Genomic DNA, 23,287 nt, shown 5'->3' with positions numbered 1-23,287 from the left:
TGTGAAGGTGTCAATTTTACAGACATTTTTCCTTTAATACTATAATTCCTTTAATAAAGTTTTGAACTTGTACAATAAATTCCAGTTGAAACTCTTTTTCATTTTTTTTTTTTTTTGATCTCCAGCTTGAATCAGGAGAGAATCAGGATCAAGCTGCAGATGATCCTATTAAGCAGTCGCTGCTCACTTTTGTGGCTCAGAAGATCTTCATGTGTGCAAAAGTGAAGATTTCCCCCTTGTTGCTTCTGGTTTTTTCTGAACATTGATCAGGAAACTGTCTAAACCCCTTCTCCTGCACATCTGTTCCGTTGTGATTCCTGCCTCTCAGCTCAGACAGCTTCCACCACCGCCTCATTCTTATCAACAAAGGCTGAAACTGTCACCATAATCTGGCTGTGAGCGAAGGTCGATGTGGCTGCTCCTCTCCGCTCTGATGAGCTTGCTGGAGGCCTGCAGCTTCTTGCCTGACCTGCTGCTTTTGTCACCGCTTTCCCACGTCACACCACAGAGAAAAAAAACACCAAGCACTTCGAAGGTCTGTGTCACAGAGAAACAACGCTCTGCTCAGCAGAAATCATGAAAAATCTCGAACTACAAAATCACACAGCACTAGTCCTTTGATGCAGAACTTTATATTTTTCTTTTAATCAGGTCAAAACTCTGAGGCAGAACATTTTTACACAAAATTCTTGCATTTCTAGCCTCAGATTTTGGTAGCATTAAACTCCACAAACAATAATGTTTCTTGGGGATCAACCTTTTATTTAGCAGATTAATAATAAATCATTTATGTTGGCTGTAACATGCTTTATGTGGGTTTTTTGGGCATGCAGGATCACTAGAAACACAATCCACAACTCTTTTTTTATGTTGTATTTACTGTTGAGGGAGATAAAAGGCCTATCTGACATTACGTTTAGTCAGATGTTCCCACTAGAGTCTCATAATTCGTTTGGGCGAGCCAAGTCTGTCCAGCCTCTTCCTTCGCCGGCCTTTTCAACTCACCGCCAGGTGGGGATTGAAAGGTCTGCCCCCTCCCTTCACCTGATTGTCCAAGACACATCCAATTGACAGATGACACATTTACATATTTGTTCATTGACTTCCAGCCTCGGGTGGCTGGAACAGAACTCCAAACATAAAGCACCACTTGGGTTCAGATCAGGGAGCCTCTTTCTTCTGACCACACTCTTCCAGGTTTCCCATAGATCAAAAGTCTCCAGCCAGCATCACCTGCTAAGACTCCTCCTATAGACTCCAAGGTGGCTGCATATGCTGTACTGCTGTTTGGCCCACAAGCAGAAATCCTGCAGCACCTTTGAGTCAAGGACCCAGTGGTGCAGCGGCCCTCTCCTTCACCAGGCTGAACCTCGACAAGACGGCTGAGCTGAGAGGCTCTGAGCAAACCCAATGGAAGCCGACCACCGCTCACCCAGGGCAACTTAATCCTTGTGCTATCTTAAGGGGTCCAGATGACCCCACCCTTAGATTGACGTGTTCTCCCTACCATGACAAAGGTGGATAAAGGTGAAGAGGATTTCATGTAATCCATGGACACCAGTGAAGATCACATCATTGAAGAAAAAAGGTTCAGCGCACTGTCTAGTGGGGTCAAGATGACATTTTTTGTATTCTTCATCCAGTTCTGAGTTGGGTTTTTGGCAAGCGCCAACCCCAGGCATGGTTTCAGGGTGGGGATCTGGTGACATCAGTCTGTGCAAAAAAAGCACACTCTGTTTTTAAGGACTCCATTGGGGGCATTTGTCCTAGACAGCTTAGCTTCTATAAAAATCACTTAAGTACTAACCCCCCGCCACGTTAATTTAGGGGTTCATTAGGGGCATACATTTTTGTAGATTCTTCATGAAATTAATTTGATAATGTTTAACCAACTCACATGTATATTTTTGTCATATTGATTTAAGGGAAGGTTTTTTTTAGTGAACACAGTAGTCTAATAATCAATCTTACAAGTATATGATTTCAATAAAATGCTTAAGTTCAAAAATCAGTTTTTAACTTGCTGATGATGTTTTTGGCTTCATCACTGAAATCTTTCTTATTGTGATAACGTTAGATAGCGGATCAGAGCTTTCTCTTTATCTCAAAGCTTTTTTACAGACAAACCAGGAAACTGACTGTAAACTCTGGTTTTCATTGAGGCTGGTTCATATTCCATGAAAAAAGTAGAAAAACAGAACAGAAACGACAACACTGCAAAAACTAAATTTTAAGACAGTAAAGACGGTTGTTTTTAGTAAAATTATCTTTTATTTAAAAATTTCAAGGGCTTGTTTTTGCAGTGAAGAACTGGGTTTTTCCTGGTCAGAAAAGCTGATACTACAGTACAGCTAAAAATAAACTAATATTATTCAGCCGCTGTAGCATTTTGGTTGGATGTGGAGAGTACGGTAAGTAAACCAACGTTTCGCCACATTCAACTTGAAACACCCAGCGCTCACGCAGCACTTCAGCTTTTGGACCAATCGCAGAACAGTTAGGAAAAAAAGGAGCACATGAGCAAAAATGTTTTTGAAAACTAACCTTTATTCCATTCTGTGAATAGAGCAGCACATTTTTACGACAATAAACGATGATATCATAGAAATACAGTTAATTCACATACACAAGGAAAGGATAAGAAATACAAATTCACCAACGACTGCAACAGAAGCAGCAACATGCTACACCAAAATCATTTATGGTTAACACTTAGGACAGAAAAATAAATACACCCTCATTATGATGTGGATTTTTAAGATGTCATTTTATTAGTTTTAATAGTAAAACAGATATGTTTGAACACTTTGTCATACGTTAAAACAGCAGCCAACTAGTTCACCTTTTAAAATACCGTCACAGTGACAAGAATAAAACAGAGCGGTGACCGTCCTCCTGCAGTCTGCTCTGAACGGCTATGCTTTAGTGATGTAGCCCTCTTTGATGAGGAAGTCGTAGATTTTTCTGGTCTTATTCACGTCGATCTTGATCAGCGCTCGTGCCTGCGCCAGCCGCAGCCCCCCCTGCCGTCTGCACTCGTTCAGTAAGGCCTGTTTGTACTCCAGATAAGCTCCGGGCACCAGCCGCACAACCTGACACAACTGCAAACAACACACAAACGCATCAAACGACGATAATTGCTCGAAGCCTCGGGCTGCTTCCGACCAGAAACACAGACATTTGATCTTTTGAGGGTTGTTTTTTTTGCTTGCTCTCCAATGCAGCTTTTTGTGGTGCAATTATTAGTTTCTGCTTGTTTCTTAAGTATCTAAAAGATATAAATAATACGTCACAAAGAAAACATGTTCCTGTTTGATTAGAGACAGATTTGATCATTGTATTTGGGAGGAAACAACTAAAGATGGTCCTGACTATGGAATGTCTGAGGTAAATAAATAAAGACAGTTGAGCTTGACTTACCTCAAGACAGAAAATAACAACTACAGATTCAGTATTCTAGCGCAAATATACCTTAAAGTTAATAACGTCACACCTGATGATGAAACCTCAGTCTCTCCTTCAGATGATAAGAGGTTTTTTTGTAAAAATAACCCTGTATAGTTTACAAACCCATTTGACCTCATTTGCAAAAACTATAATTGTTAGCGGCGTTGATCTGTTTGCTGTGGGTTCAGGCAGGGAAAACAAACAAAAAGAGAAATCTTTCGGGTCTTTTAAAATGGTAAAACATGGCTGCTCTGTACCTCTTTCTCCCGCTCATTGAGCTTCTCTGTTCCCGGCAGTCCAGTCAGGTTTAGAGGAGGGGCGCTTCTCCTACCTGTTGCTGTGCAGGACCCAGAAATCACGCATGCATAATATTAGGCAGACAAACGGAGGCTTGTTCCAGAAGAAAACAACAGTAGGATCAGTTTTTTCTAGACGTGCGTCTGAAAAAGAGGTAAGGCTTCGTACCCGAAACTGTGATTGTTGTGACGGCTGGAGTAATGCCAGCATCTCTGCAATGGGAAAGAACAGACATTTTTCTTGTAATTTCATCTTTTGTGTTCGTACAATGACACGAACACGCTTAGGTGCTCAAAAAACATATTTTACAAACAAGAGGAAAAATCAGAGTAATATGGGTTTTATTTTGAGGTTGGATGAAATGAAAGGTGAATGGCTAGAGAAATAAAATGAAACGGAGTGGCAAGGTGTTAAAAAACAAAAGAGCTCCACTTCACCACTTCAGACTCACATTGCTGCCTGTTTGCTGAGCCACTGCTGACAGGCTTTGCCATCCTGGATGTACTGCAGCACATCGTTCAGCATGGTCCTCTTCTTCCGCTCCTCTTCACGCAGCCGCCCCACTCGCTCATAAACCTTTGCGCCTGACACGGAGACACACGAGCCAAAATTTCATTTTAAAAAGGCCTGTTGTCATCTCAGCTTTAGGCCAAAGGAAAGTAAGAAGAGGAACAAAGCCGAGTCAGCGGAAAAAAGCTTCCAGCTCATGCGTGCAGCTTCAGGATCAAGTACAGTTAAGATGAGGTCAACGTGGACTCACTGCAGAAGGACTTGATTCCTGCTTTCCTGTAGTCCTGCAGCCTGCGGATCTCTCTCCGCAACTCAAACTCCACTGTAAAGACACAGAGGTGAAGGGAGACAGTTCACCTAACAGTCCTGACCGCTCACAGCTGCAGGTCAGATTCCCTCAGAACAGCAAAAACCCCTTCAAACGACAGCAAAGTCCAAAGATGAACTGAAACACCTTTAAATGAATTAATACCATGTTGTGTTTATTTAGTAAAAAGGCTGAGTGCAGGGCTTATAGGCAATAGAGTTTCTTCACATCAACTGTCTCTATTCTACACTTGTTGCCTGGCAACTGCTGAAAGCCACCAAACAATCTGGGACACAACCATCTGTGTAATAGCAAACTGAAAATGTGGAGGACTGCAACAGATGGAGCAGCTTTGGTGAAAGTGGAGGTCAGTCCTCCAGAAGGCCTGAGAGAATATTAGCTCATTTCACACGAGCACGCCGAAGCGTGATGGCGCTCCGGCGTGCTTGTGTGAAAACGACAACAGGAGGCTTAAGGGAAGGTCTCCTCTGCAGCACCAGTGAGACATCTGTGTGGAAACTGCTTCTGAAAGTCTTCTAACCATTTCATTAAATCTAACCTTTTCAGGATAAAGCCTAAAACTTCTGGCTGTCTGCGACATTTGAACACTGACCTGCATGACTTTCGATGAATTTGTCGTGCTCCGTTGGCCCGACCACTCTGGCAAACCTTCTCATAGCATCATAAAGCTCCTGAACCTCCTTTGGATAGCATCGCTCCAGCACTATCAAAGGCAGAGAAGAACGAATGCTTCAGGGCAAAAAATGCACGTTTAGACCTTTTTAAATGTTTGGAAGTGTGAGATTGATGAATTTAATTGTTTTTTGTTTGTTTTGTAGTTTTAGCATTTGCACTCTCAACAGTCTGTTGACTATTTAACTTTTCATTCTCACCCTTAAAAAGGTTGGTGTTCACAAAAAAGAACATCAAAAAACAAAATCTTCAGCATTTCAGAAAGCTGGTTCCTTCGTTGGAGCTGTGCTGGAGAGTGTTTAACAGAAAAGGGAAATTTTTTTCCTTCTAAAATTCAGCATAAATCTTTCAGACATTTGACTCTGTCCTGGTGGAGATTTGTTGCGCTGCGTCGCAGCATCCCTCAGATATCACAGTTATTGTGGATTCACTGACGGGGCTGCATGGAAAGAACTTTTACATCTCCTAATTTGTTCAGGCTTTTAACACACGGCTGATCTGTGTCTTCATACATTACCGAGTTAGTTGGGAAATGGCATGACAGCCCTCTCTACATTCATAAGTGAAGTTGGCTTTGAAAATAAAATATTTGATTTAACTTTTCATTAGAAAATTCTATATTTGTTGATGTTTATTTTCCCTGTACTTTGTCAGAGCAAAAACTGACTTTTCTATTGAGTTTTAAATTAAAAATTACAATTTTTGTTCAGCTTTCCTTCAAACTGTGTTTATTATGACCAAATAAATCTATAATGTATTGAATTTTGTCAAAATGCACATTAAATCAGATTGTAAACCTGTGATTAAAACTGCCTCAGTGTTGAGTCAGTGATAACTCAATCAGGTAATATGAAATCTGTATTATTTTTCCGCCTGTGTTGCTTCTCTGACATGTCAAACCAACAATCAGAAAATGTTTGATTAGAAACTTTAAAGGAAGCTGCTTTTCAGTCAATAATCAAAAGTGTATTAAACCTGTGATTCCTTTTCTCACTTTTCATTTTCCAGTGTTCTGATGTCACAACCGCTGACAGCAAGAGATGGAAAAAGTGTATGAATTGAGCGATATCTAAAAACCTCATTATTGAAGTTTTTAAATATTCACTTTAAGAAGAAGCTGTCATGGATCTTAAATCCATTCAAACAAATGAAAAACATGTTAGAATTAGACTTTAATTGTGGGTTTTTTTGTATTGTTGTTGGACTACTTTACATTAGATAGAATGGACAGCAATTTTCTTGCAAAACAAACCCCGAACGGTGAATTTGTGAACTGACCTGACAACATTTTTTTCTAACATGATTCAATCTGGAAGTCAAAGTTATTTCCCATAGTTTTAAAAAAAAAGGCTGGAGGAGGACAACACTTGGTCAAATAACCCACATGGGAATGTTTGTAAATTATATTCTGTATTCTTGTTGTTCAGGGTTTACTAAATGTATAAAAGAAGGACCTAAATTACTTAATTTTCTCTCTTTCTTAAGTGTTTTTTTTGTGCCTTCCTTTCAGGGGTCAGTCAGGACGTCCGACTCTGCATGACACAACAAAACCTGCAGCTGATGTTGGTAGATTGGTGCTTTTTTTTATAGAGGAGGGATATCATCCTTCAGAGCCATAGTTCTAAATGCCTCACTGCACGACTCACACATCCAACTCATTTCAGTCTGTTAGAGTTCTGCAAAAGTCTGGTTCTGACCCGTTGTTCTGAGACAACGGTGCTGAGGAAGGCTTCTTCTCTTGTTAAGAATTCATTTATGAAACCACTGAAAAATCTAAATACATTAATAAAAAAGGAAACATTAATAACTTTATGTGTTGTAAATGCGTTATGTTTTTCAATGTATTACTTCAGATTTAGGTGCTAGAACTTGCAAAGCAATTAAAATATAAATGTATTTAAAACTCAAACGTGTTCACCTAAAGGAATGATCCAGTTATGTTGCTGCATCAGAGAGAAACAAAAAAACCTCACTGTATTTTGTCGTTTTATCGCTCTGCTGATGTGCATTTGCCATACTTAACTGACTCAACAGGCGGACACACACTAAAGCCGGCGCCATTTGTTGCCGAGCAACAGATGAGCGTCAACAGCAGGCAGCAGAGCTGCTGTGACGCGAGGAGTGGCCGCGCACACGCCCTGGTCAAGTTCGACCATAGGACTTCAGCCTTAATTAGCAGCTGCCACCTCACCTGAGGTCATGCTCCTCACCCAACAGTGAAAACACAGAGCACAGCTATTCTGGTCGACATGGAGACGAGAGCGCAGGACCGGTGTGCTTCGTTCATTCCAGCACACAAACATAACCACCTGGTCATTCTGCCTCCAGCAGCACAGAGACATAATACAGTGAGCCCACAGCGAAAGACACGCACACACTCACACACTTTGACAGTCTCCATGACAACCAGCCTGCAGCTCTACAGCCACTCAAATTCTCTTTTGTCTTGAAAGGCTGGAAAGATAAGGCAGAGAAGGTAAAAAAAAAGGAGGAGGGCAAACTGGAGGGTGAAGGAAACATAAATAAAACATGAGAGGAGATCTGTTCCACTCCCAAACCGCAGACAGCTTTTTACACAGCAACACGTCGAGGTGTGACTGTGGGCTGGGTGGACTGAACTAATCTAATCACAGCTGCCCTCCCCTTTTTGTAACAAGAAAATATCTCAAACAACAGATGCAAAGCATCATCCAGCTTGCTGGAGTCAAAGCGCAAACAGGTGGACACTAGCTTAAAAAAAAAAAAAAAAAAAAAAAAAAAAAGGCCCTGGAGCTAAAGCTTCATCCGATTCCACAACAAAGCACCACAGAAATGTTGGTGTGCGTCCACGGTCAGCGCCAGGTTGACAGCAGAGAGCTGCTATGAAAACCGTCATGGGAGGGGGGGGGGCTCAGCAGGAGACTCACTCTGGAATTTACGGAGATTGATCAGTCCGTGGTCTCTGATGATCCTGAAAGACACCAGGATGTCGGTTTAGCTGCTGCTGTTCACATCCACCCAAAAGTTCGACTAACACTGGATCAGACTCAATATTCACAGAACTCAACTGAACTCAGCTAAAAATAAATCAGTTTGAGGGCGGTGAAAAACTAAACTTATCAAATAAAAACACATTTCTTCAATATCACCACAAAATTTGACACTTTTGCTTCTGAGTACAAACATTTGTAAACATAAACCTTTTAGGATTTTTATTTGGTACAGGATAACTAACAAGATCTGATTATCTGTCTGCAATATGATAAAAGACAGAGCTTACATTACTATTACCATCTGATTTGTTATCATCAACAGTTTTCCTTTGAAATATAATTTTTAAAAACACAGTTTCTGACGGTGATGCTGTACAGAAAATACATCTGATGATGTCACACATATCTATACAGAAATAAACATGAATAACTTGTAGTTTTTTTTAATAAAACCTAAAGAGTCTCTAGGAGCTGATTTGAGAGAGCTGCAGATTCTGTCAAATGTGATTGCAGAGGTTTATTGCCGGAATAAAAACAAAGAAAGGAAGTGTCTAAAAAAAGGTATGTGCCCAACCTAATAGGACATTCCAGCATGTTCCAGGAATCAAAAATTTATTTCCATGAAAGTACTTAAAGTTGCTTGCAACATTTTCTTTTCTAAACCGAACAGAAATTAGCTGGCTATGAAAAAAAACAACCTCTAATCATAAAGCTCTCATTGAATAAAAAAATATATTTTAAGTAAAACATAACTGTGATTTCATATTTTTTATGCAGTAAGATAATTTTAACCAGTTTGAATATTAAAGGTACACAAAAAAGTACTAATATTGAAAGTCACCACTTAAAAAAGCTCCACATTTGCACAGATAAGCAGAAAAGAGAAGGAAAAAAAATTGTTCATGTGAATTTGAAAGTGTTTTCTTCCAGCAGGAAAAACAGTTGCCCTGCCAGCCCAAAACTGGGCAGAAAGTCAAACTGTTCACAAAGACGTAGCCTTTGCCTGCGATGCTGCAAAAATATTTAGGAAATAAAAGTAGCTTCATTTAGAGCCTCTCACCTCAATCTAACGATGTTCATCTTAACAAGAGCTGAGGAAAAAGTCTAATGAAAAAGCATCACTTATTCTGCTATATCTTCATTTTTGTTTAAAGTTTTATTGCTATCAAATTATAACTGTTTGTAATAACTGATGCGTAATTGTTAAATAGAAAGAAGATGGGGTTTTTGGGTTTTTGGCTATGTTCTACCTGAAGATTGTGTTTGGGGAAACAAATCTCCAGAAGATCAGAACAGACGCTTATGGCGCCATCTGTTGATTAACTGGTGTTATTACAGGATGACGAATGCACAAGAACTTACTTCTTCCTTCTTTGCCGCTCCTTTAACCTTGAATGATAAATATCAACAACTGCAAGCTTGAGAGCTGAAAAAAAAGAAGCACACATCCCAGACGAGCATTAAACTCATAGCTGTTATGGTCTAGAGCGCAGTGGAGCAAAGAGGAAAATCTCACCGTGAAGGATGTCTGAGTCATCGTCCACAAAGTCGATGTCTTTTAAATCCCATTCTGCGTAGTTGTCAAACTCCTAAAGAGACACATGAAAGATGATTTGAGAATCCCACTGGCTTGATTAAAGTCCACAGAGCAGAAGATCTGATGCCTCAAAAGCAGCAACAAAGGCGTGAGCCTCGGTTCAATAATACTCACTCACAGCTCTGCTGTGGCAATTCATTCACATGGACAGGCTACGTTAGAACACAAAAATGACAGTGGCCTCACCTCCATGAAGTCTGCTCTGGCTGGCATGTAACCCGCCATGTCCCGAGAGAGCACCGAGTCAAATATGGGCCGGGGCGGGTCGTCACAGGCTGGAGTGTGGTGCACAAAAAAATAAAGATCTCACAGTCACTGATGTGAAGATTTTTAAACGGACTCGTGAATAAACTGTACTTGGATTTGTTTTTAAGCTCTGACACTGACTGCAACCACCTTTACCTGCTGCTCCTGTCCACATTTAGACTATTTGTAGATATAATATCATTAATCTTTTCTGGAAATTCTGAGACTGTGGAACAGCTTTCCTCTAAGAAGACTTAAAGACCCACTCCCATGAACATCACGTTTTTGGTGCTTTTACATCAATAAATAAAATGAAACATAAAATTGCATTTCTGAGTATTTCTACACAAGTAGTTGTGAATCTTAAAGAGGAGATGATCAATAAATAATATCTTCACCAATAGCCTTCAAAACAGATTTAAAACACAATTAAACCCCAAACAATCAGCTTTGCCTACGTTTAACGCATTAGCAAGCTGTCAAGGGTTCAAATCCCAGACAGTTATTGTGTGTCTTTGGGCCCTTTACCCCACATTGCCCTCATTATAGGAAACAGCTTTTTAGCGTGTCGTTTAAATGAGTAAATGTGAATGTACTGAGGTGCTTTCTTCATGCACGATGCCTTCATCTCATTCCTTCTCTGTAGAATCAAATGAAAGGAGAGTCACTATGCAGGAACATACGTTTGAAGGGGATTGCTCCTTCTGCAAAACGAGAATCTTTCGTTTTCTTCAGGCTGAGTAAGGTGGAGGAAAACAGGGGGTTGTTGATGAAATTCTTCATGTAGTGGCTCTCGCACTCCTCTTTGGTTTTTGTGCGCATCTGATATGCCACGTCCTGCCTGAGAAGAATGAACGCAGACAATTAGAGGACTTTTCTCAACATGGCATGTGTGAAAGATGATGTTTTTACGGATTAAAAGATACAAATTTGAAGTTTTAATTAAACCTGCAACTGCCTAGTATTCTGGTATTCTTATTACCTTCATTCCATTTAATTACCGTACTCAGATGTAGAGGTTCCAAAAAAAATGAATTAGCCCTTCTTTAGGCTTGAACATTTGGAACAGCATGAAGAAAATTCTTATATACCGTAATTTCCAGATGATAAGCCGCTACTTTTGTCACACGCTTTCAAACCTGCGGCTTCTTCAATGATGCGACTAATTTCTGCATTTTTATCTTTTTTTTATGCATATTTTCTAACGCCCGCTAGGGGCGCTCGAGCAGGGGGAATACGGTATATGTGTCGAGGAAGACGCAAGTTTAATGTGAATTCCCGCTTTGGGAATGAATAGCACAAAAAGACCCTCATTATAGAAAATGCAAGAAGAAATGCTTAAGCAGCTTTAAGTTAAAACCAATCGTTAAAAGCAGTGTGAAAAAATCCACCATCACCAACGGGTTTGGAAAACCCGGCTCAGGAGTGAATTTGCCTCAGAGTGACAATGACAGCGACAACGAAAGAGAGACAGAGAGAGTGTGGGGAAGAATATCTGACGCTGTTCCAATCTGACACTGAGGAGGAAAACCTCCATGGTTTCAGTGCACAGGAGGCGCGTGTCACGCAGAGGCGTGCTTATAAGTTACTGCTGCTTTCAGTGACTTTTTTTTTTCTTCTTTCAGTGACTTTTACCGGTATGTTTTTTTTTAACAAGCCCTGTTAGTGCTGTTACTACCATATTGCTGCCATGTCACAGGCACTGTTTGGAATAGAGCTGTGACGGTGTGGGATTTTTGATGACCGCTGTGATGAACACAAAATCCTCCGGCGGCTGCGTCGCAAATGAATACCGGTACAAGTACGACTGCACGATATGAAGAAAACTCGCGATATGCGATATTAGTAATTAATATTGCGATAACGATATAATTTGCAGTATATAAACAATTAGCAAAACAACCAAAAATATTATTCCCATTCCATTACAACAGCTTAAAAATTATACTACAAATGACCCTTGTTGACATAGGAGGCGAACATACAACATAATAGGGCGCCATCCGATTAGTTAACAACGTGAAGAGGTCCATCTCATTGGTCAAATGCAGAAAGGGATTCTTTCAATCCATTAAACACTTCAAGCTGCCATAAGATTGTTTGGCCACATCTAAGGTAACCATTTATTGCAAATTTGCTGTCTTTTGCGATATGCATATTGCACAGCTTGATATTGCGATAACGATAAATTTGCGGTATATTGTGCAGGCCTACGTACAAGTAATAATTACAACGCACTAATCTTTATTAACAAATAACCGTAACAACTAACTACTATCAATGAACTAACTATATTGGTGTTGTAGAATGAGTATGTGTGTGTCAGTGCACTGTGTGTGTAAGAGGAAGGAGCACTAGCAGTGCAAGAGTAAGTGACAGCCTCCCTCTAGCGCTGCACGCTCTCCCCTCTTTCTTACACACAGGGCTCGTGGTTTCAGCACATACACATCCTCATTCTACAACACATGTTTCAATGTGGGCACATGCAGCTTATGGACAGGTGCGGCTTATGTATGTACAAAATGTTTTATCCTTTAAAAATGGAATGGGTGCGGCTTATAATCAGGTGCGCTCTATATCCAGAAATGACGTTAATCTGTTCCTTTTAAAGAAGCACATTGCGACGTTAATAACAACACAAACAACAAAACTTTACATTTCTACATTTCTATCCCCTCCTTAACCCAGCTCGGTCTCAAGCTTACGTTTGTGGATGTCTTACTTCAGTTCTCTGCTTGTATTTTTTAAATATCCCATTTTTAAGCTTTTTTTTTCCAATCTATGCAACTATGCTTGTAGTTTCTTTCAATGTACTGTCCAGTGAGTTGCATAGATTGACTGCATATAGTGATATGTGTGTCTATTAGTTGTGCGTGCAAGTGGCAAATTATATTTCCTCCTGTCGCTATCGTCTTATGAAACAAAAGAAAAAACGGATTGAATGATGTTTGGGAGAATTTTCAATTTGGCTTTTAACATGAATAATAAAGTTTTTAAAAAATCAATTAAATTATTAGTGAATTCTCTGCTGCCTTTTTGTTGATTATACTAATTGCTTTTTTCTGTAAATGAAACAAAGGCTTTATATATATGGACAGAATATGCTTTTCCCCAAACTTCGAGGCAGTAACTAAATTACACTTAAATTAAAAAACAATATAACCACTGTTAAATAATATTTTCACCAATCTTCTTTTTTAAATAATTAATGTGAGATTTCCATTAAACAGCAGAAATGACTTGTAAAAATTGTCACATTTTGAAACCAAAAGACAATGAAACTAACATGACACCAATGATAAATAGCTAAATGATAAAACATTAAAAACTTGCTTTTTGAAGTTAGTAAAAATAAGTGTATTCAAAAAGAAAACACTGGTAAAATGTCTTCGACCTCTTACCAGTTCCCAAACCCGCAATCCATGACTGCCTCCAGCAGAGCCATCTCCTCCTGCGCCGTCCATCCAGGCTCCAGCACCGGGAAGTCTGAAGTCTGAGTCGAGGTAACACAAAAGATGCCCGCTAAACATGATGTTTAGCTACACCCGAGAAACTCAACTGCAGCTCCACTCACCATGATTTCATATCTGTGATCACTCTGATGCTTCTTGTATTCAAATCCTCTGGTAAAACACTGGAACGAAATAAGTTCAGGGTAAAGCTGGTCAGGTAAAAGACACGATTTGTTCATTAAATAAAAGTTCTTTGAATGCACTGAGGAGGTTTTCTTAACTGAGAAAAGTAAAACTTACATGCAAATTAAGTGAATTCATAAATTGTATCGATATGACGACCATGAAAGAAGCAGCAGTTATAATGTGGCTTATTTTTCAAATAAACCCAATCGTAAAGATCTGGTCATTTATTTCCCCATTAATTTAACAGTGAAGGAAATCATTTTGCAAAATAACAAAGTTCTAATCTAGAAAGAAAAAACAAGTGCATTTTTGGAAGTAACTAACAAAAGAATTTGTATTCAACACAGGTGTGTGAGAAAGCACAGTATTAAACCAGGTTAGACACAATTTGACTTCATCCTTTTAAATAATTTTAAAAGATTTCATAATATCAGTGTGCTATAAAACTATAATAAAGCGTCACTTTTTAAGAAACACATTTAGAAATGTGATCAACAACATTGTAATGTACTTTTAATACCCTTTTACTACAGAATGTAATACTATATTTAAAAACTGTACTTATTAATATATAGTTGATATATTTTATAGATACAAAATTAAATATGTCAATTATTTTAATTTTTAATAAAATTGTATCTATCATAGAATATTTGTAACAATAGAAAACCCTAGAAAATGTAACACTTAACACTCATAATAAAGAACATACATACAAAACATTATTTGGTTTAGCAATACGATCTAATGCTATTTGAACAAATTCAAAATTCAGAGTGCAAAAGTATTTTAATTTGTGCTACATGATTTTTTCTCAAATGTAATAATGTTTCTAAGGCAATAAATATATTATTTAATAATGGATGTAAGACTTACCGTATATCCTCCAATAATAGCCCTGACATTAATTGAAGACCAGCCACTATTGGAAGATATATGGTATTGGCAATGTAAAAAATAAATAAAACAATTGTTAAGAAACAGGATAATCAGTGGAACATGAAAGAACTGGACGGAACACCCTGACACCTCTTTATTATACACTGCCGTGGGATGGCATCATGTTCTTTCATTTGAATTTTTTTTCTCAAATCAGGTATAGTAGTTAGAAATCTGTGGAAGGCGATCAGTGCTGGGCGGGCACTGATGTGGAAACCTCCAGAAGTTCCAAAAATAAGGGTCAATCAATGGCTACAGAAATAAAAGCAGTTTGGCTATTTGGAAAACCTTGCATACCTTCTGCTGCTCATTGCACAAATGCGCGTTCCTCACAAATATGGACTCATTTAAAATATAAAGCAAACTAATTTTGCAGAAGTCTAACATTTATTGCCAAGAAGTTTTGCAACAACAACAAGGAAATACTGGGCTAAAAAAAAAAATCGTAAGGTTTTGTCCAAAGTGTTTAAACTGTGGTCTGTCTGCGTAAAGTTACAGCTGAGTTATTCGGTTTGTGTTCAAACACACATTCTAAAGAGCCAAAACAAACAAATTATAAGCATCCTCATCTGGCTTACCTGAAGACACAACAAAAAAGGTGAAGGTCCACATTCTGCGCACTTGATGTATGGTTCGGTTAGATGGGATGAGCAGCCTCTGCAAGGCGGTTTATCAAAGGGGTCATCTAAAATGAACAGAATAATTATATATATATTATCAGTAACAGTTTTAATAGTAACAACACGCAGTTAAAAAAGATACATATAGCCTAAAGTCGTGATTTTGGGGCAAACTTGAATGCACAAAACAGATGTTATCTTGGGCGAAGGACTAGCTTTACTAGTCGAGCTTGAAAATGATGATAATGTTGAATGTCTCAACAACAGGTCGAATATTTTCAACAAATCACTGCGGCAAACAAAAATAGCATTGTTTTTGACGGCGATGCTAATGCTAAAGATAGCTTAGCAGACCTTGCTTTATGGACAAAAACAGCTAACCTTCCAAAAAGTCGATGGATACTTGGTAAAACTGCAATAAATTCAACTGTGTGTATAATAATGCCAATACGTACCTGAAAAAGACGCTATTCGGTCCATTTAATTGCTATTTGCTTCTCAATAACAACACCAAAATTGAATTTGGGTCGATCTGTTTTTCAGAACTCGGCTATGTGCCTGATGACGTCATAACTAATCGAGCTCCGAATATCGATAGTTTTGGTCGTGTATCACCACACAAAATGATATATATACTATTATGTTTTAATAGTTGTGTGCCATGTCCTCATAGGTTCTTACAAAGGCAGAAGAAACTCAAAAATTTGAACAGAAAACAAATGTTGTTTAAAAAAATGTATGAAATATATAAAAAAGCCACATGGAATATTGCATTTTAATGCAAAATGATTTTTATAAAAAGGTATTTCATCTTTAACTTTCTTTTCCTTCTCTTAAGATTTTTGTTTTACATTTATTTTGCAATGGGGAGAGATTTTAACTTGTTTTTAGTTTCTCCATCTCATCACCATGACGACAGTACTTCCCTATATTGCCACAAGGTGCTGATCTTGCTCTATGTCTCTTAAGGCAACAATGAGCACCCTGAAAGCCTTTGTCTCCCTCCCAGCACAGATGATTACCTGAGGCTTGCATAAGCATCATGTGAGAAATAGAAATAAAGATGATGAATGTTCTGTGTCACAACACCCCCATGCTGCTTTTTGTCCTCCATAAACTTTTTGCAGAGGTGCTGCCTGGCCTGCAAAAGGCTTCAAGACATTTTCTTTAATATGAAAACCAGCAAATATTTATGAGTACCAATGTTTTCCAGTGCCTGTGTCCAGGTTTGGCACCCCCAATTCAAAAACAGCTCAAACACCCTCAAGAGCATGCCAGTGAGGGCCCATGAGGAGCCTTAGGAAAACAAATATCTGAAACCCTAATGCATAAAACTGCAAATCCACATGTGCCAAACTCACTTAAAGGTAGAAAAAATAAGTATTTGAGTGAAATGACTGATTTAGTACAGATGTGGCTGGAAAAAGGACTGTTTGATTTTCATGAAACCTCTTAACCTCTCTGCAGTTACTAATTATGACAGTTTTTATTCTAATATTTGCATTTCTGTCATTGATACCAGAAAATCTGATTCCTTCTTTCTTTGAGGTGATTCAGAGCAAATATATTTAGACTGCAAATCCCCACAGAGGATGAGGGCAGCTTCCTAAACCACATGATGGGTTAACTCTGAATGGGCTGCTCTGTTCCAGCTTGCTTGAGCCTTCTCTGTGAGTTCAATACATCCTGATTGGTCTGTTCGGTAGCATCCTAGCCTGCGACTCATCTCTGGAGCCTCTAGGGAGAGACACGGTTTTTAACGATAGTCTGTGTATGTTAAGGAGATGCACGCACACTCTTACTCTTTTGGAGGAATTTCCAGCTCACCGTCATACTAGCTTGTAATCATCCTTTGAGAGGGTCATGATTTATTCACCTATGAGGAGAGACTTCTCCTTTTTGTGTAACGGTTTGCTGTTGTGTGTTGAGCCAGAGTGAGCTTCCTTTTTTGTTCCTGGCTGCAGCATTCACACCACATGCCCACAAGTGTGTGATCAAACGTGGCTATAAAGGCCACAACTTTTCAGGACTATCTCAGCAGAAGAGCCCTTCTATCAACTGTTTGTTTCACTAAATTATTAAATTCGGAATAAATTGATCAGGAATTAGAAGATTTTTGGATGTCATTTATTATTGTTCAAGTGTTTTTTTTAAAACATTTCTCTATTCAAATTTAATTGATCCAACATGCACTCAGTATATTTGTTTGTTATTCTTAGAACTTTGTAAAGTTCATGCTTTTTTTGTTTTAAAGGTCTATTTAACAGCCTTAAAGATTCTAAGGAGGCCTAAAATCGGCTGAAATGGCATGAGACCAATCTGGGGACTTTTTGAGAGATTTTTACGGTGACCATAATAATTTATCTTTATAACCGTTTTATGTGTCAATTTTAATATCCATTGTTTTAGTAAAACCCCAGATTATTTTCTTTCCTTGATATTCCTCATCATATTGAACAGCAATTTCACCACAAACCTGAAACTGACCTGAGTGGTAAAGTTAGTCCTTTTTTACTGCAAAAAAAACATCAAAAAATGTAATCAAATTGTTTTTTTATGTCTCATGGCAAAGCTTGAACATATACAGACAAAATAAAAAAATTATTTTTCCAAAAACAAAGCAAAGATATGATCAAAACAAAGAGAAAAATGTCTAATAAAACCAGACAAAGCTCCACAAAGCTATATGTTTAAGGGATTTGTTTCAAGGGGTATCTTAATTATGTGTCATAACAGTTGTCATGATTGGTCTGAACCAAAAGTTTTAAAGCTAAAAACCTTTTGAAAACCTTCATTTTGGGTGAAGAATATGCTAATGAGGGATCATTGTCATTCCTATGTCATCGTAAACAGCAAATGTGATTGTCCTTCCTACTACTGATCGTTAAATTATTCTGTAATGAACTTACTGTACAAGGCATAAAATGTTCATTTTTTTCTGCTGGGATGCTGGCATTTCATAGATGTGTGTTGGCTAAAAGACACGTCTGTGCCCAGCAGTTGCATTTAATTAAGTACAATTGTATGTGTAAGGACCATTTGAAATGTCACGGTCAGGATTTGCATTAGCACACAGTAGGAATTCACATCTTGGCAGGAAATGCAGAATGAATGCATTTTCCATACGGACAGTAACAAAGAAAAGCGTGTCAGATTTGTAGAGAGACGTGTGTGCTCCCCTGCGATGGCCTCTGCTTCAGCATCACCGCCTTGGGGGGAGGCACAGGACCGTCTGACTCTTCATCCCTGTTCCACCTCCTCCCTTCCTCCGGCGCCTTTACGCAGCAAAAATCTTTTTCTGCTACAGCTGTTTGCCAAAATATAACTGAAGCCCGACTCTTAAAATAAAAAATGCCCCCCCTTTAGTGCACACGTCTTTTCTTCCAGCAAATGCACCTCCCAGCTGCTGTGATTTAAATATAAGGGCCCCGTGAAGAAAAGAGGGCATCTGGCACACGCCTTCAGGGCCTTGACAAAAAAAAAAAGCACCAAACAAAGCAGTTAATCTGCTCCTGCCAATGAAAAATCCTAGAATACAAATGGGTCAATTCGGAACATAAGGAGAAGGAATGGACACAGGCCATTGAAAAAAGTCTGGACAAAAGACAAAAGGAGGAGGACAAGTGCAGGACAGACAGCCTCAATCAAAGATTTATATTCACTGTAGCAGCAGAGCTGATGACATTTATTAAGCTGCGCTATTCTTACTGTGGCAAACCAGCTTCTTTCAGGAGAAGGCGTTTTCTTGAAGCTTTTTTATAAACGTTTAAAAAAAATGTAAAAACATTTTGTGATTTGTGATCAAATCTGATAACTTGAGTCAGTTTCTCATCCATAGACAACAAAACTCTGAAAAAAGGGTTAATATATACATTTATTATGTCTTTTCCGATGTTCAAGAAACAAAATTAACTTAAAAAAAATATTATTTATTTTGAGAATAAACCAAGACATATAACAAGTACTAGTTCAATAAAGTTCACAGTGTCTGTATCGACAACTGAAATCTTAGGCTCTTCTTTTATCGGACACCCGTGTCTGATAAAAGATAAACATAATATCATATAACAAGTACATTGGAAAAAATACAAAATCTCATCAAGTATTTTTATCTAGCTTTTATTATCCCTTTATACTTGACATAAGACAAAACTAACTTAACAGTAACTGTACAGTACGCTGTTATGACTTGTTTTAAGACAATACATCTTGAATTTTTGGTTGAGTCATTTAATCTTGAATTCTTGAACAAAACACTTTTTCAAACTTTTCTTGTAAGCTAAAGTTTTATTTTTGAAAGCTCTTATTTAACTGACTTTCTTGATTTCGTTTTATTTACATATATATTTTAAAACATATTTATTTTAAAATTTGCAGCTCTAAATAGTATTCTTATTTTTTGGTGAAATGGTCTAGAAATAAGGATAGTTGGATAGTTGCTGTAGTATTTAAAATTGGATGTATTTTGGAGGACAAGTGTCTAAATATACATACTTGCTAAAGATGCTAAACTTTTTATGAGCAAAACACGCCTGGTTTAAGAAATCATTTTTCCAATTACCAGAGCAATACACTTTAATATGAATGTTTAAAGCCTATTTCAAGCTTTATTTAATCTAAAAGGGCAAAACAATTAGTTCTATTGGCAGATTTTTTTCAATTATAACAACAGAGAAATGTCTTGTTCTTTTTTTTCTGTGAGAAAGACTTTTTTCCAGAGTAGCACGAAAAAGTGCAACATACAAAAGACCTGATGCCCGAAAAATAAAAAAACTAAAGTCTTTAATACTGAACAGGACTTCCCAGTTGAAACAGGATAACTTGATAATTAGAAACTAAGATCTGGTGTAACAGTAACTTGGGGGAAGACCCAAAACAGAACTTAAAGACTAAATAAGATTACATCAAATGCCAAAAACTAAACACGACTGAGCAAATCTAAAGAACAAAACACCAAAAAGATAAAGCAAAGAAAGCAGTGTCAGCGTTCTAACGTGGGCAGATGTACACGTTTGTGTGTGCAGTCAAAAACACAAAGACACAGTGGAGCAGCTGTCAAGTGGCAGACAGCATCCTTTGTTCAATGACAGATTTTAACAGCAGCTCCACTGCATATTGCCACACACTCACGTTCCAGATTTGCTGTTAACTACTTTCATGTTTTTGGTTCCTGACTTAGAAGAGATGGTAGGAAAAGCGGACAAACCAGAGAACCAAATCTCGACAGAAGAGTGTCTCAATCTGGAGGAATCCCCACATGACAGAAGTAACTCAAAATCCCGTCTTAAGACTCAGAGCTAAGTGTGTTGACTCAGTTACATTAAATAGTGTAGTTTTTTCTGCCTGGAAGCCTCCACCAGCCTTGACTTTCAAGTGTTTTCCAAGCTGTTGACACACAACTGCACACTTCACATTTAAACGCAGCCACAAAACTATTCAACCATCCAAGCAAACGTGACTTTTTTCCAGAGTACTTGGTTTGATCTGAATAAATCAACAAAAAAACAAAAAAAGCGTCAACAAAAATATGTGTCATCATTCGCTTTTGCTGATGAAAGGTTCCCCCTTCACATGTGTTCCTCGTTCCAGCGAGTTCAGCGGCATCTTCTCTCCATGCCAAGGCGCCTTTGAGGAATCAGCACAGCGGGAGTTCAAGGAGGTCAGCAAGTGGGTGTGGAATGTTAGTTTTTCCCATGCAGAGCTACGAAACACTCCAGCAGAACATCTTTGTTGATACCTCACAGTTGTTTACCTTCAGGTTCATAATGGATTACATATAATGACAACCAATGCAGCCCAACCCTCTATAGAGACATTCTGTCAGGTATCAATCGATGTGATTTCAGCCACTGAGGAGAGTGTTTACAGAAGGAAAAAAGTGTTTCTATTTATTTATTTGCCTTAAAAGTCACCTTTTGGATTTTAAAAAGAACTGAGGGAATAGTTTAGTGTCAGAAACTCCACTTAAAAGGTGAGACAGACACTCAGCAGAGTTTTACACACAAAGTAAACTAATAGAAAATCTAAAACCCAACCAACCCAACCCTTTTCCAACATAAATCCAGAGACTGGCTATGTGTGTCCTTTTTAATAAAATGCTTCACCTTGACCTGTGACACAGGAAACAAGAGTTTGATGCAGTAATAATGGAATAATGACAAATGGGCGGGGGGCGTCTTTAAGATGGGGAGGTTACAGGTGCGGACAAATTAATAATACCTTTGCTTGAATTAAACAGAATCTTTTTGCATTAATTCCTATTAGACACAGAAAAGGAGTATGCAGCGATTTGTTGGATGGAACTAACAGCACATTATTCCTGGATAATGCTACCCTTTTGCTCTGTGCAGCGTTTGTTTTATGAGTTCAAGAACTGCCAAGATGTGTTTCACGCAGACCAGCAGCCAAGAGGGACAGCTTAACTTGGAGAAAAAAAAAGAATTTATTCAGACTTCGCCACCAGAAGCTCAACATTAATCAAAGAGCACTTAGAGATAAACTTTTAATACCCGAGTACATGTATGTGTAAGGCAAGGCAAGGCAAGGCAAGTTTATTTGTATAGCACAATTCGTACACAAAGTAATTCAAGGTGCTTCACAAAACAGAAAAATGCATTAAAATCACAATACATCATAGAAATAATCAACATAAAATTTACTTTAAAAGAAAAGAAAAAAAAAAAAAAGATTTAAAAAGAAAGGAAGGAAAGAAAAGTGCAGATAGGACCTTTCAGTCATATACACGGCTAAACAGAAATGTTTTAAGTCTAGATTTGAACATGAACACAGAAGAGGCCTGTCTTACGCCTTCAGGGAGGCTGTTCCAGATTTTAGCTGCAGAATATTGAAATGCTGATTCCCCTTGTTTAGTTCTGACTCTGGGAATCAACAGGAGGCCGGTCCCTGAGGTCCTCAGAGTACGAGATGGTTCATATGGCACTAACATGTCAGAGATGTACTTTGGTGCGTGGCCATGGAGAGACTTGTACACAAGCAGAGCTGCTTTGAAGTCTATTCTTTGAGGTACAGGGAGCCAGTGCAAAGACCTGAGCACAGGACTAATGTGATCATACTTCCTGGTTTTGGTCAGGACTCGAGCAGCAGCATTCTGGATGTACTGAAGCTGTTTTACAGCTCGTTTGGACAGGCCGGTGAGCAGGCCGTTACAGTAGTCTAACCTACTGGAGACAAATGCATGGATAAGTATCTCCAGGTCTCGCTTTGAGATTATGTTTTTGATTTTGGCAATGTTTTTCAGGTGGTAAAATGCCGCTGATGTTACTGACTTGATATGGCTGTTAAAGTTCAGGTCAGAGTCCATGATTACCCCTAGATTTCTGACTTGATTTGAGGGTTTGAGAGACAGAGAATGAAGGTAGCTGCTGACAATTTCTCTTTGTTTCTGTGGGCCAAAAACAATAACTTCGGTCTTGTCTGAGTTTAGCTGGAGAAAGTTGTTCTGCATCCACGCGCTGATCTGTTGGAGGCAGTGGTTGAGAGAATCCACCGGCCCATATTCACCTGTTGTCAGTGACACATAGATCTGAGTATCATCTGCATAGTTGTGATAAGATATGTTATTACTGCGTATTAACTGCCCTAGTGGCAGCATGTAAAGGTTGAACAGAAGGGGTCCCAGGATCGATCCCTGGGGCACACCACAATTCAAGCCCATGTAGTCTGAGACACAACTCCCAATTTCAACAAAATATTTCCTGTCTTCTAGATAAGACTTGAGCCAACTTAGGGCAGATCCAGAGATGCCAACCCAGTCTTGGAGTCTGTGCAAAATGATCCCATGATCAACAGTATCAAAGGCAGCGCTCAGGTCTAGCAGGATTAAGACAGAGACTTTTCCATCATCAGTGTTCAGGCGGATGTCATTGGTTACCTTGATAAGAGCAGTTTCTGTGCTATGATGGGGTCTAAAACCTGACTGGAAAACATCAAACGAATTGTTTAATAAGAGAAAGTCAGTGAGCTGTTGGTAGACAACTTTTTCAAGGACTTTTCCTAAAAAT

General features: G+C 38.6%; 1 protein-coding gene across 1 annotated transcript; it reads right to left on the bottom strand.

Moving 5' to 3' along the window:
• Positions 1 to 2,527: 2,527 nt before the first annotated feature.
• On the bottom strand, positions 2,528 to 15,847 carry tada2a (transcriptional adaptor 2A). Its single transcript, XM_004075321.4, has 15 exons — positions 15,722 to 15,847; positions 15,225 to 15,331; positions 13,644 to 13,703; positions 13,471 to 13,562; positions 10,753 to 10,910; positions 10,010 to 10,098; positions 9,743 to 9,815; positions 9,589 to 9,652; positions 8,161 to 8,204; positions 5,175 to 5,285; positions 4,505 to 4,576; positions 4,196 to 4,328; positions 3,913 to 3,956; positions 3,705 to 3,784; positions 2,528 to 3,101 (listed from the first exon to the last, which is right to left on the bottom strand). Exons 1-15 carry the CDS (start codon positions 15,744 to 15,746, stop codon positions 2,916 to 2,918), a joined length of 1,338 nt encoding a protein of 445 aa, XP_004075369.1. The 5' UTR covers positions 15,747 to 15,847; the 3' UTR covers positions 2,528 to 2,915.
• Between the last annotated feature and the right edge of the window lie 7,440 nt (positions 15,848 to 23,287).

This window comes from Oryzias latipes, chromosome 13 (genome assembly GCF_002234675.1).
Source record: "Oryzias latipes chromosome 13, ASM223467v1".
Taxonomy (NCBI): domain Eukaryota; kingdom Metazoa; phylum Chordata; class Actinopteri; order Beloniformes; family Adrianichthyidae; genus Oryzias; species Oryzias latipes.
This window is presented reverse-complemented; position numbering and strand designations above follow the sequence as displayed.

Bases quoted from the DNA above. Each gene is read 5' to 3' on its own strand.
- tada2a (XM_004075321.4), bottom strand. From the start codon at position 15,746: ATGGACCGAATAGCGTCTTTTTCAG. The intron at 10,911-13,470 runs GTAAGAGGTCGA...CATTCTTCTCAG, and splicing joins GATTGCGGGTTTGGGAACTG to GCAGGACGTGGCATATCAGA. The intron at 9,653-9,742 runs GTGAGATTTTCC...CTTTTTTTTCAG, and splicing joins TGACTCAGACATCCTTCACG to CTCTCAAGCTTGCAGTTGTT.